The 14,919-nt window shown below is 34.3% G+C and overlaps 1 protein-coding gene across 2 annotated transcripts in view; it reads right to left on the bottom strand.

Annotated features, from left to right (window-relative positions):
* Window positions 1-6,320: 6,320 nt before the first annotated feature.
* The window catches only part of LOC150081448 (xaa-Pro aminopeptidase 1-like), a 231,893-nt gene continuing 223,294 nt past the window's right edge, over window positions 6,321-14,919 (bottom strand). The window contains exons 20-21 of one of the 2 annotated variants that reach the window (XM_090379308.1): window positions 14,169-14,331; window positions 6,321-6,437 (exon numbers count right to left, since the gene is read on the bottom strand). In XM_090379308.1, coding sequence (XP_090235434.1) covers window positions 6,421-6,437; window positions 14,169-14,331 — 180 coding nt within the window. In that variant the 3' untranslated portion in view covers window positions 6,321-6,420. Of the gene's footprint in view, window positions 6,438-14,013; window positions 14,332-14,919 lie in introns of those variants that run through there. The other variant, XM_090379305.1, reaches the window with a different exon arrangement.

A 14,919-nucleotide genomic window follows, 5' to 3' on the forward strand; every position in this document is an offset into this window, starting at 1 on the left:
AAAGGTTGAGCAGATGGGCTGAGAGGTGGCAAATGAAGTTTAACATTGACAAATGTAAAGTACTACATATGGGGAAACAGCAACCCCAGAGCAACATATCAACTCTGTGGTACTACACTGACAGTGGTAGAAATGAAAGGGACCTGGGAGTGGTTGTGCAGGCTGATATGAAGTTCTCTGAGCAGTGCAGACGGGCTGCAAGAGTAGCTCATGGTGTGTTGTCAATGATATATAGGAATTTTTCTAGCAGGGATAAGGAGGTGATTATTCCCTTGTATAAGGCAATGGTCAGGCCACACCTAGAGTACTGTATACAGGTCTGGAGGCCTCATTTTAAGAAGTATGTAGAGCTGCTGGAACGAGTACAGAGAAGGGCAACAAGATTAGTGAATGGAACAAAGGGGTGCTCTTACGAAGAAAGGTTTAAGTTTTGCAAATTACAGTGTCTGGAGACCAAGCACCAGCGAGGTGATCTGATAGAGGTGTATAAAGCCTTGAATGGTTTGAGCATGCTCAGTGCTGATGGGATTCTTCCTCTTGCTCAGAATAATCACCTGAGAGGGCATAAATTCAAATTGAGGAAAGACAGATGTAGGATAGATGTGCGGAAATTTGCCTTTAGCCAGCGGGTGGTTGGTTGGTGGAACAGACTTCCATCCCTTGTCGTGGAAGTTGATAGCCTAAATAAGTTTAAGGCTCAGCTGGACAGGTATTTAGAACGAACAGAGGGGTGAAGTGGAAGGGGGTATTTTTTTTTTATTTTTTGGCTGATGCTGCATAAGCTTGCTTTCTTGCATCAAATGCCTCTACTAATGCTAATGCTAAAAGTGCGACCCCCAAAATATCCCCCAGGGCGGACCGCCCCTCCGCCCTCCCCTAGCTATGCCACTGCACACGAGACATAATTACATTATATACAATTGAATGAGATATACTACTCGTCGGCAGTCCTTTGTCTTGCAGATACTTGGGGCAATTACTCTGAATGAATGATGAAAATCCCACTTTTACCTTTTGCAGTTTATACAGCTAACATCCTCTTCCCTATGGAGACATTCTGCAAAGTGTCTATTGCGAGCACAGTGACCACATGGAGACTCATGGGTGCAAAATTCGTAGCGTAGTGTGATCATATCCGAGACATAGATAATAACATGTAACAATCATAAAAGGTCTAAATTTGTGAGAACTCTAAATCATATACATTCATTCAAGGAATGAAGATACACTCATAAATTTTAGGAATAAAAGTTAAAACTCAATGAATGTTTGTTGACAATCTAGCCTTAGTAGAAAAATGAAAGGAGCCGAAATCAACCAAATTCTTCATATGTAGGTTCTCGATTATTTCTTATTTGCCAAGATCTTTCGGGATGTCATACAACAGAATTGAAGGATTACCCCTTACGAGGAACCCCACATGATAATCATGCAGAAATAAAGACTTTGAAGTTGAAATAGGCTGAAGATCTTGCTTAGAAACTGTCTCAATCAGCACGATTTCTAACTAGTCTAAGTGATTTTATATTTACATTTTTTTAAATCTGATTGAAGAGTCTTGGTCACAATATTTCTTACATCAGCACTGGACTTACAATCACTGGAATCAGCAGCAATAAGTATTAATATATCACTTTTCTGTTTGGGTAAAGCTGGTATTAGAGATGTTTGTTGAGTAACATCAGCAAGATAGCTTGGATGAGTTAGCGGCCGTTTATCCATGTATCTTTAAGTGACTCTATCCATATTTGATCTTGTACACTGTATGTCCCTGTACTGGGGAAAGAAAGGTTCTGTATGCCTGTGCTGGGAAAATGGTGTGAAAAGTTGATAACACTTTTTCCAGCAATTGAGCACCACACTTATTTCCTCATTATTGTTTTAAGCCTCTCATTTTCAATTAATAAGGCAGTAGCCAGCCTCCAGATTCGATAATTTGCCCATTATAATATCTCTGGCTTTCTTTGTAACTTTATTTGTCTCTTCCATTAAAAAACTCAATGTCATTTCACATTTTTGAGATCTCTTATACATCGAGGACACATCTTGGACATTTCTACCTCCTTCTGTCATGGTACTAACTTCATTAGTGATAACGTTTCCTTCTCCTTGAATAGCTTGCTGACCTTCTGTCATTTCTTTATCAGTTGATATTTTGTGCTATAATACCACCATATGGTCTAAACTGCTCATATCTATGGCCTTTTGCATGTAAAAATTTCCCTAGCTTCCTAAATTCAGCCAAAGACTGAGGTATCTTAGGAGGAAGTAGCAGTGAACTGTCTTCCCCCTGCTTCTGATCCAATTGAAGATTTGCTACTAGTTGGATTTTTCCTTTCCATTTTTATTGAACTAAAGCAATTTCTTAATACAGTAAGCCCTCATTAATCCAGTTGGTTTGTTGGTTGGTTGGTTATTGGAAGTTTAATGGCGCATCATCATTAATCTGGACGTTGCTTAATCTGGACAGCTCTAAAAAAATTTAAAAAAGTAAAAATCAAACGACAATCGGGCTCAAAGGTCATAAGCACTAGATGATGCTGTGTACAAATGGTTTTCCCAACTTCGTTCATCTGGTTTGGCTATGCGAGGAATAGAAATTCAAGCAGCGGCAGAGAGACTGGCTAAACAGTTAGGAATTGAACAATTTAAAGCGAGCTCAGGTTGGCTTTTTAGATTTAGAAGACAGCATAACATTTCAAACAAGAAAATGTGTGGGGAAATTCTTAGTGCTGATTTTGAAGCTGTTGAGCCTTTCAGGAAACAACTGAATGATTTTATTCAAAAGGAGGGTTATCAGTTGAACCAGGTGTACAACTTTGTTACACATTAGACATTACAAAATGTATTTCCTATAATCCCTTTCATTAAAACGGACACCTCTCAGCCCCTATTAGTCCAGTTTAATGAGGGTTTACTGTACCAATATTAGTAACCACAGTAATGTTCTTTTTAGTAAGTCTCAACTGTTATGACTCAACTCAGACTTAACTAACAATGCCAAAAGATAAACTGAAAAATTAATTTTAACCAGTTAATTTGTTACTTCAACAGGATAAGAAATAAACACTGAGATCACAACTATCATGCCTAAGCTTAACTCCTCAATTAAACTTTCAAAATATAGTTCAGTTCTATTATATTTCTCCTTAAAGTTCTAGGGAAATCCTACATATACTGGAAAAATCAATACCCCAGCTTCACATGTTAAAACAATCAACTTAAAAGTCACATCGCCACAATGGCTGCAATTGTGGTGATTCATTAATAAAAATAATGTATTATAATTATTAAAATTAATTAAAATCATTTAAATTAATTTTAAAATAATAAATTAAAATTTTAACAATGTAATTGAACAGGTGTGGGTTTAGATTGCAATTAGTTGAATTTTATTACTAATTCTGACACTATTTCTGTCCACTGAGTTGTTGTTGTTGTTGTTATTTGGTTTTTAGGAGCATTTGCAACTAAGGCCATATTGCTCCGGGAATATGCGGCGGTCATTCCCTGACCTTTCCGCATCCTCCGTATTTGGTGGTGACGGGCTTGAACCCCGGTCTAATCAAGAAGGTGTGCTACGCACTTCCGCTCCTTCCCACCTGGCTATGGAGGTGCCTCTGTCCACTGAGTAAATTGCTTATAGTTATTGAAATGTTTTTGTAACACTTTTTTTTTTTGTTGTTCAAGCAAATGCTCCCATAGTCAAATTTATAATATTGACTGTGCAGTGCCATTCATACATTTCCAATAAACTTATTCTGTCAATGAAACTAATACATATTAGGCATATGCAAACTTTGAAAAAAATTCATTGTACTGAATTTTGACACAAAACTGTTTTGCTTGAATGAGACTTATAAAAGCACCAATAATAAAGGATGTTGGCCAGAACCTAGAAATAGTTTTGTTATACTGAAATTTTCATTAAAACTGTACCACATTCATTACAAAGGAATTTTACTATATATAAACAGTCCGTCATTATTTTGAAAATTTTAATATATAATTATCTGTAAATAAAAACAAAAATTTAGTCTGAAACTTTATGACCCCTATCTTGTGTTCTGTTACTCTTATTGTATTTATTAAACTTGGTAATATATTAATGAGCAATTCTGATAACCAATATTTAGGTTAAAATTATCCTTGTTTGCTGATGTGTAAGTTAGTGCAAGTGCATCATTTCTATACTCAGCTAGCTACTAAGTAACTAGAAATTGGCATCATTAAGTATATCTCATATTGTGAATGCCTTCACAACGAGTTACCATGATATTGCACTACGTCGTTATAAGTAACGCTTCATCGATGGAGAAGACTACTTTTACTTATTCTCGGTGGATACCACCAACCAGACAGCACCATTTCGGAACTTGTTGGCTCCTCATTATTGGGTGGGCAGATATCCTGGTGATGCAATGATGAAAACCCAGTTGTGAAGTATAACTCCACAATATGAGAGATGACTAGTGGTGTGCAAGTAATTAAGATCATAGAGCACTTTAGGGCTATAAGCCTCAGGTTGTGAAATAGTTAACTGATGTGTAAGTTAGTGCAAGTGCATCATTTCTACATGCAGCCAGCTACTAAGTAACTAGGAATTGGTATCATTAAGTAAGTACACGTCAGTTAAATATTTTGCAACCTGAGGCTTATAGCCCTCTAAAGTGCTCTATGACAATTATCCTTGTTGTATTGATAAATTATTTTTCTACCTCAAGATATGAATTTTTTCCCCTGTTTATTAACTTGTACTCTGTTTCTAGTATTAAATAATTGGTATTGTTCATTCAATTTTCCTGACTTTATTTTAATCAAAATCATTCCATTATTTAAGTATTTAAAAAAATTCTTATTTTGAAAGATGCAAATTGTATAAAAAGAAAAGGCTTAATTTTATTGATTTTAAAGATATGAGGATGATATGAATTCTACAATATATATTTCCAAATAAGTTAGCTCAACTTACTTGGAACCAATTTCTGCACTAATGAAAAATACAACTCATGAATTTTAAGTACCCACAAAACAGTATACACACTAACACACCTGCCCATCATCATATGTTTCTTCATTACTAAATATCACAATTATGGCATACCATATTTTCAAATCTACAGTAAGACCATTTTTATCATTTGGAAAGCTACAATTTCTCATCTTAGATATCTCTGAAATCAAGCAAAGAAAAAATTATCAAAGCTTAATCTAACTGGATTTCATTCAGAGTTGAAACGAGATTTGGACAGCACAGGCAGGTAAGTTTCCTGGACCCGTTTTTGGTATGCCAGATTTGACTAGCATAACATAGGTATTTTGTCTAAGGTCTGTGAATTTGTAGTTGCAGTCCTGATGTAAACCCTGCTAATTAAAATGTTGGAATATTTGAAATTTATTTGAAAAATTGAACTAAAAGTGAATTATTGAAACTTTTAGTTCAATTTTCTTTTCTTTTTTTTTTTTAAATGTAAAATTAGTTTTAAGAAGATTGAGGATTGTAAAAAAAAATTCCACATTTCGAACTGAATGTAGCTTTTTATATAACAAAACTTTTTACAAAGGAAATTTAAAAAAAAAAAAGTACTAACATACAGGGTGTTTCAATTAAAAGGCACCAGGATCATTTTCCATATTTTTAGGTTTTGACTATTTGTCATCTGAATCCTTTTTTTTGTCGTATTTGTGCTGAAATTTTTGAATTTCATGTTAAAATTCAACTATTACCATTTAGATTTTCTGATTTCTAAATTAAATTATCAATGGGATTGTTGTTTTCAATTTAGCCTAAAAAGTTATCAGTATACTTATTGAAATGAATGCTATATATATATATATATTAAAAAAAAAAAAAACTGGTGGTTATATGTGATAATTACTCTTCAGCACATGTGTTTAGCTATGTAGACCTGCTGGCTATATGTGGGCATTGTGTTTTGCCTCTACCCATGTTACAACCATTGTAATTGTTTTTTTTTATTCAAATAAATCAGTTTATGTTCATTTCAGAAGTACACTGATGAAGTTTTTAGGCTAAACCAAGGGTAGAGAACAATAATCCCATTAATAAAAAAAGGCAGTTGAGTAGACCAAATTTATATTTAAAAGTCATAAAATCTAAACATTAACACTTAATCTAATTTTAACATCAAATTCAAAATTTTTAACTCAAATATAATGCCAAAGGCCCAGACAACAAACAACCTGAACCTAAAAATAAGCAATTGCAATTTAATTGAAACAGTCTGTATATTTTTTAAAATAAACATTTTGACATTTTTCACTTCATTTTCACATGAGAAATTCTAAATTGTGTCTTTTAGGAAAGATAATCTGTACATCATTTGTTGCAATGATTTCCAAACTGTGAGAAATGCCCTTGGGAAGGACTGCCCAGCCATGCCTAGTTATGTTCATAAATCAAGTGGTCTGCTGCCCTAGTCAGGAGAGAAGAAAGGAAGAATAAAATTTATTCTCATTACTCAACATTGAATGAATAATTAATGTGCTCCTCTGAATAATCATCCATTTCTTTCAGATGATAATGTTCCTTTTAACAATAAATATAATTTTGATTTGTGTAAGAGACAATAAACAGACAAAGTGATAACACTATACAAATTGTAATATGGTGACTGTTTAGACAATCTGCACGAAGTAATCACTTTATTAGGGACACCTACCTAACAGCAAGCAGATTCCTCCTTTAGTTCTCCGATCAGTCTGGATTCATTGTGGACTGATCGGAAAGCTAAAGGGGACATGCCTCTAGGATGCTGATCATCGTTGACTTAACTAGATGATTGTGATCTCTACTCTGAAGAGATTGTTCTATCTCATTCCACAGTTAGATTGAGATCTAGTAACTGGCGAAGCCACCACAGTAGGCTGAATTCACTCTCATGTTCTTGGGTTACAAACCTGTGTCTGTACAATTCTAACCTTTTGGTATGGCATATTATCCTGTGGGAAGAACCCTTTTTCAGACAGATATATTGCAGACACGAAGGGATATGCCTGATCAGAAAAGATAACCTGTAGCATCCAAATGTTATTCCATTAGTAACAAGGATCCCAATGTGTAACACAAAAAACATTTCCCACACCATTATACCCAGGGCTGTGGCAAGTTGGGCGCAAGCAACATGGTTGTTAGATTCTGAGAGACTCCACACCATTTTAGTGTGGATAGTTACAATTTATTTGGCTTCAGTATGCTTATGTTAAATGGCAGCCATGGCTGATAATATATAATGCAGAATTATAATTTTCAGAAAAAAATTGCAAAAAATCATCACCATATTGTTACAAATGAAAAGTGTTAAGAATCAAAATCAACATTTCTGCAATCTTTGAATGAATGTCTAATATTTATTAAGGCGCCTATATGCTTAAATGCTGATGAAAGTGAACAGACAAAAAATCAGTTTTTTGTTGGTTTCTTTTTTGTGAAACCCCAAACATGAAAGGTATTAAGAACCTGTAGTACTTAGTACCATGCACGAGTTGAAAGCTGCTGAGAAGATAAAGATACTTGTTGATATCAGACTTGAATTTCTGTAGATTGTAATTTTCGGAAAAAACATCTCAAGAAAGACTTTTCCAGAGAATAGACGTAAAAGGGATAAACAAGGAAGAGGAAAAGCTGGTTCTGTGAGTTGGTCAGTGAATGGATGCTGAATAGTTGTGGCACATGTTCAGACTGCTTTGGTAGAGAGTGAGGGAATTACAAATGCCAATTCTGCAGAACAGTGCCCATGGAGGTATCCATAGAAAAGGCATGCAGCAGAAACTAAATCAATATTAAAAAAGAGAAGAGACTGACTTTGTAAGAAATGGATCATTACTTACTAATGAATTTATTTATTAACTCATTAATTAACTTGACTGTCCTCTTTTGAATGAAGTCAAGGAATTGAGAGAAGTTTTGGGGGCACCACCCCAGACATGGGAACACTATTCTATGGTAGGATAGATTTAATATTTGTAAAGGGTGAATGGTTGTTTAGAAGAAATGCGATACTGAAAACGAAAAGAAAATCCAGCTTTTTTGATATAGAGGAAGCAATATTTGTGATGTGCTTATTCCAAGAGAGATTATAAGTCAGGGTAATCCCTAATAGAGATATGTGATCCTGTTTAGAAATCTGAGTGTTATTGAAGTGAGTAGTGGAGCAGTACACTTTTGTGAGAAACAGGAGAGTACTGAGCTTTAGAAGGATTGAAGTTAGCTAAGTTTTCTTTGCCTCACTGGAAAATTACTGGAGGAGCATTTAAGGAACTTGTGGTAGATATTCAAGAAGTTTGAATATCCACCACCAGAAGTTTGTGCCTACAAGGTTTCTCAATGTGCAAGATGGAATGCAGCATGTTATCAGCAAAACTGTAGATAAGATTTCTAGTCAATGGAAGAAGTCCATTAATATACAAAGTTCAGGAGTGGGAGAAAGAACTGAACCTTGGAGAACACCAGCATTAGTGAGGAGTGGGAGAAAGAACTGAACTTTGGAGAACATCAGCATTAGTCAAATTAGACCATAAAGCTGTCTAAAATCACCCATTGTGAGCATTTAGAAAGAAAACTAGATACCCAATTACCAAAAACAGTCGGCAGTCCATAAGATGGGAGCTTGTATAGAAGACCTTTATACTAGGCACAATCAAAAGCCTTAGCAATGTCATGAGCAACTGCTTGAAGTTTCACCAAATTTTTTTCATCACATTTATCCAAATATAAGTAACATAGTCAATATACCAGTGGATTATCACTGACAGAATCCATACTAGTGATCATTGATGAGATGGAAATTTTCCAGATAAAGCGTAGAGGTAAGTGCAATGTGGTGATAATTGGAAGGGGCAGATTTGTCACCCTGTTTAGAGACTGGACATGAGCAAATTTCTAAGCAGAAGGAAAAACATCAGTGGAATAAGAAGGTGTAAAAATTGAAACAGAACAGAAGCAAGCTTAGGAGCACAGGTTTTGAGAACAACTGGAGAAATGCCCTAATGGCATTTCTCCACTGACCAACCTAGAGCTGTCTCAGAACCAAGATTATTCTGAATTCTTCTAACATTGTCGGAAGACCATGGGAGGCATTGACTGGAGTGTATTGAGTATGATGAGGAAGTGGTTTATCAAGATCATCAATTCAAGGGTTAAAATAAAAACAGATGACTTATTAGTCTCTTGTATTTGTATCTAGTGATGGGCATAATTGAATTATTTCCATAATTATGACATTGTTTAGTGAAATTGCATCATTACTATATAGTTGAATTTTAAGAAAAACTGAAGTCTGTACATTAGGCATCATTATCATAACATATCATATTGTGAAATCCTTCATGATGAATTGCCTTCCCTTTACTCTTTGAGTAAGTAACTCCTTCCCATTAGGGAAGTCTGCTGCTATTTGTTCTCAGTTGACAGCCACCATCCAGATAGCACCACTTCAGAGCTAGTTGGCATCTCATCTCATCAGTGGGTGGGTAAGTATCCAAAGCTTTTATACTTTTGAGTACCTACCCACATTGTCAGCAAAAATCTTTGGGCATCTACCTGCCCACCAATCAGAGGCCAAATAGCTTTGAAACAGTCCAGTCTTGGGGGGTGGTATTCAACTGAGAATAATTAACAGCAGACTTCTCTAATTGACAAGTGTTACTTAATCAAAGTATAAAGGAAAGGCTACTCGTTGTGAAGGATTTTGCAGTATGAGTTGTTATAATGATGCCCAATGAATAAGCTTTGGTTTGTTTTAAAATTTAACTATGTAGTAATGATGCAATTGCACTAAACAATGACATAGTTTGAGGCTTTTTTGTCCTAAAATTTTATTATTTCCATAATCGATTATGCAAATCAAAAACAGCAAAAATTTAAAAAAATGATAGTGGAAGGATTTGAACTGATGTTATCAAAACTACAGCGGAAGTCCTACAATGTCTTATGTCACTTGGAAAATTTCTCCTTTTCCCTTTACATATATATATAAATCAAGTTTTAGAGAAAGGATAAGATTTAAAGTGGAATACCAAATAAAGGATTTCATCACTACAAGAATAATTTCACTGACACAATCTGAGCAACCATTAGCAACAGAAGATTTAAAGCAGTAATCCAAGGAAAACAATAGAAATCATGCAGAGCATCCCTTTCATATTAGTATTAGTAGCAGCAAGAAAGCAAGCTTATACAGCATCAGCAAAAAAAAAAACCTTACCTCTCCATCCCTCCTCTCAAATAATTTGTCCAGTTCCTCCTTGAATTTATTTCAACTATCCACTTCCACAACAGCAGATGCAAGCTTGTTCCCAGAGGTGGACTGGGTAAAAAAATCTTACCGGGGGAAAACTTGTAATGGCCTCATACTAGTGTTTATGGCCATATTGTGAGGAAGTGTGTGTGTGGGGGGGGGGGGATTACAAATAACTAGAGTAATTATCGATCATTAATTTTTTAATGAATTTTAAATATAAATCATAATTACAAAAATATAAATCACAATTATTTTATAAAAAAAACCGAAATATTTTTTCTTTTATTCAACAATACTTAACATAAATAAATGGTGACAGTGTCACAATCATAAAGATAAAGCTTTTGTTGTGGAATTATTGTGGATTTATTGTGGAATGTTAATCCCTTTAACTCTTAATTCATGAGTGGTCCAATTAACACAAATTACGAGCTAAAGGGATTAACATTCTACAATTTAGTGGTGTCTGTAAAAGCTATATGCTGCCTCTCCCACATACTGTAACTGTACCGAGAAGTTGTGCTTGTCGTCATAACCACACCACAGTGACCACAATCACACTACCTTGTATCAATATGTATGGTAGCCGTTATCTGCAATGGCAACCTGGTGGTGCTGCTTTTATCAAACAAACTCTAACAGCGTTGATGCGACTACTATACAGGCAAACAAAATATTTCCAAACAACTCGACTCGTATATTACTGTGAATAATGAAGATCCATATTTTTGTGCATTTAGTTTTCATATATTAGTCAACAAATAGAATGTATTGGAGGTCAGAGTGCAATATTAAAAATCACATTGGTCTCCGTCGTAAATAGTTTGAATAAATTTAAGGAAGAGTTAGACAAATTATTAGAGGAGTTGAACAATTGATGTTGGAAGGTGTTTTTTTTTTCTTGCTGATGTTGTATAAACTTGTTCTCTTGAATCACTTGCCACTACTAATACTAATACCTTTATTGGACTATATTTTACCTCCAGAATAAATTGATTTACAATTATTTAGTTGTGGCTCATCTGTTTTATGGTTATAAATGATTCAATACATAGTGACCAACAGAAATTGCTGGGAGAGTTTTTGTACTTAACACAATTGCAAATAATTAACTGAGATATAAACTGCCCTTTAAGGATGTGAAATATCTGACAGATATCAAGGGTATTCTATATTTTCTGTTAAATTTTTATGTCTTGAAACAGGTGAGGGCATGTGTCATATTATAATGTTTTAGCTGAGTTTATGAACATTAGAACCAAGACTGTTATTTGCATAGCACAATGACAATAACTGTTTTCTAATGGTTTAATTAATTCATAAATTAATGTGATATTTAATTATTTCTTCATTTGTTTTTAAATATTTTTTAAAGAGCAAATCTTTTGAATTAATTATATTTTTATAAGTACAGCATTTGGCATTGGTCCTTCACGACACTATAATAGTTTGATGTTTCTGCTGTTCACCACTAATCACTTGCTTAGAGAGGTCTTGGTTGAAAAATGTAGATAAAGATAGAATTCTTAAAGACATCTTCAGTCAAAGCAATATTTAGCCAATCTCAGTCAGAGTGAGTACTGTTTTACCACATAAGCTATTCCTAGTTTCTTAGCCTACACAACATGCAAATCAACCTGTAAACACATGCATATAGGCATAAGACATGTTAGATGAAGTTATAACAAGTCCAGTAAGTCAATAACGAATCTAACACAGGAAAGCCCATAAATAATCTAAATAACAACAGCTGATGAGAAATTTTGGACAGGATAGGCAATGATGATGGGCAATTAGCAGTAAATACCCTTTTATTTAAAAAAAAATTAGATAAATCAAAATGATTAATTCAGAATTCATTTTTCCCTTGCATTTCAAGTTAACCAGATTTAACTGTACGTTTTTCTGTTAAATACCTTTTAAAATACTTACAATTCACAGCTAGTACAGTTCTTAATGCAAGTTACAATGTTAAGTGAACATATGAAATGGCACTAATACAGGGCAATTATATTAAAGGAGAACCAAGAACCTATGAATGTGTGAATAACTTTAAGTAAAAGAGTGCTAGAGACATGATATTTACAAGTAACGTTCCTTATTCTCCAATTTTACTTGACTGGGCTGCCATGGCCTAATACTTAATGTACATGGCTACAAGTAAGGAGGTTGTGCGTTTGAGCCCTTACACTGCCACAAAAAATACATGGCCCATTGTAAAGCTAAAAATGCAGTTGCTCTTAATAATTCAGTATGTATGCAGTCACAATGAATAGGTAAACTCTTCTGGTCTCAGCTCTTTAGAGAATAAACAAAAATTTATTTATTTATTAATTTGTCATGAAAAACGTTGAAAATGATCACTACTGCGATCAGAACAAACAGTTCGAAAACACTGCCCACAGCATGTTGGGAGTGTTGCTGTAAATGCTGCTTTTAATTTCTTCCAGAATTCATGAATTATTGTGAGAATTTTCCTTGACACAACCCCCCCCCCCCACCAAAAAGTCTAGTGATGACAAATTGGGCAAATGTGGTGGCAATATTCCTTTTGAAATTATACAATCTCCAAATTTTAGCGACAGCACGACCATAAACACCGACGAGATATGACATATTTCACTACCTTGCTGAAACCTGATTGGACAATCTCTTCCTCAGTAAAGTGTCCCATGAATTCATCAACTAAGTCAGTGTACTGCTGAATTTCTGTGAAACTTTTTACATAAACTCAGCAGTACAATCCCACAGCAGTTATTGCACATCAAACTCCACTATCTTGCTGAAACCATGCTTTGGAATCCCTTCCTCAGGGTGTTGTTAAAGCAATCTTCAGATGTTGTAGGGGAGTTTCATGTGCTGTATGAGGATTTCCCATATACTATAGATAATAATGATCCACAGTAATGGCTTATATTTCCACAATCTGGTTACAAAAATTGCTACATGACATGCACTTTGTTTATAAACAATTTTAATTTTCTTACTGATGCACAACAACTGCTGTATAACATCCATTTTGTTGTGTAAGCTTTCATAGCAAATTACTTGAGCTTGCTGCCAGGCTCTCCCAAACTTGTGCTAAATATCCCTCAGTCACAACAGTTGATGTGTGAACATGACTCACAGAATTTTCAGTCTCACTGAACATTTTCATAGGCTTCCATATCACAGATTTTGGAGATACCTTACAATACTGAACTTGCCTACAAAAATCACATTCCATTTTAAATTACTCGGTTGTGAGGTGAAGCTCCAGCACAAACACTCCTCTGTGCTGAATGCTATGTTCATTTACAGCCTGCAGTAAGCATGCATTTTGATAGCTGTACAGGTTGTTAATGGATAGTGATACCATGCACAGAATAAAGGATACTACATGTACATTATTTATTTGCATTTTCATAGATTCTCATTTAAAATGATCACTCTGTACTTGTGCTAGATGACAGAAACAAGATTAGTTTTAATTTGGATTTTCACAACTAGTCTTATTTGACACACACACACACACACACACACACACACACACACACACACACACACACACACACACACACACACACATATATATATATAGAAAAGTATTATGTACAATGACTCTTACAGAGTGAACAGTTTGTCTTCTTATATCATTCATAATACTGTTGTACAATAACTTCCTAATAAAAATATTATGAACGATATCTGAATGCTGTAAAATTTAACATAAAAATAATTTAATTTTTTGAATATGTAAAATTGAGACATAAATAGTTAAATCTCTCTACAAAATATTACATTACAAAGCTCTGTGAATTGCCACAAGAATTAACAGCACTTAACTGTTAATTACAAGGAAGCACAAAATTGTAATACTTAATATTCTTACAACAGACAAAAGAGTAAGTGTAAAGCTAAAAATACCAGGAGAGGAGATTGCTGCACTATTTTTACATGTGAAATGATCAAGTGGAATCTGTTCTGTTCTTGCCATTAACCACTGGAATCCTTTCACATGTCTTTGACGTTGGAGTTCCTTGCCAACTGTTCTTATGATTTTGGAATTATAGTCATTTAGCCATTTTTTCTGAAAAAAAAAAAAAATAATAATAATTAGCCAACTGCATATTTTTCATAGTTGAGGAAGCTATATTGATAACACACTTAAAATAGAGTGCTATAACTGCTCAAGCAAGACAATAATTGATGGATGCAAAACATAACCATGTGTTGCCGAAACATAACATAAGTTAAATTACAAATGCCAATTAAATTAATAGGTCAGCAGAGTGGGTAATTCACATCTTGAAATGAAAACAATGAAAACCAGTACAAATATAAAGAAGAAGAGATTTTTGATAATTTTTACTGTTTTCATTGTATCCTTACCTATTTTAATAGGTGAGAATACAATATTACTGTTTTCATTATATTCTCACCTATTAAATTAATAGGTTAGCCGAGTAGGACTCACTCATTTATTATTGGTATAAACTATAAATAACCTATAAATTTAATTTTAATTTGTTAATTTAACTCTGATTATACTGTATATATACTAGTTGCTTGTTTGTTTGTTTGTTATTTGGTTTTTAGGAGCATTAGCAACTAAGGCCATATTGCTCCGGGGATATGCGGTGGTCATTCCCTGACCTTTCCGTATCCTCCGTATTTG

Source organism: Mastigoproctus giganteus, chromosome 8 (assembly GCF_048544385.1).
Source record: "Mastigoproctus giganteus isolate SK-2022 chromosome 8, ASM4854438v1, whole genome shotgun sequence".
NCBI classification, from domain to species: Eukaryota; Metazoa; Arthropoda; class Arachnida; order Uropygi; family Thelyphonidae; genus Mastigoproctus; species Mastigoproctus giganteus.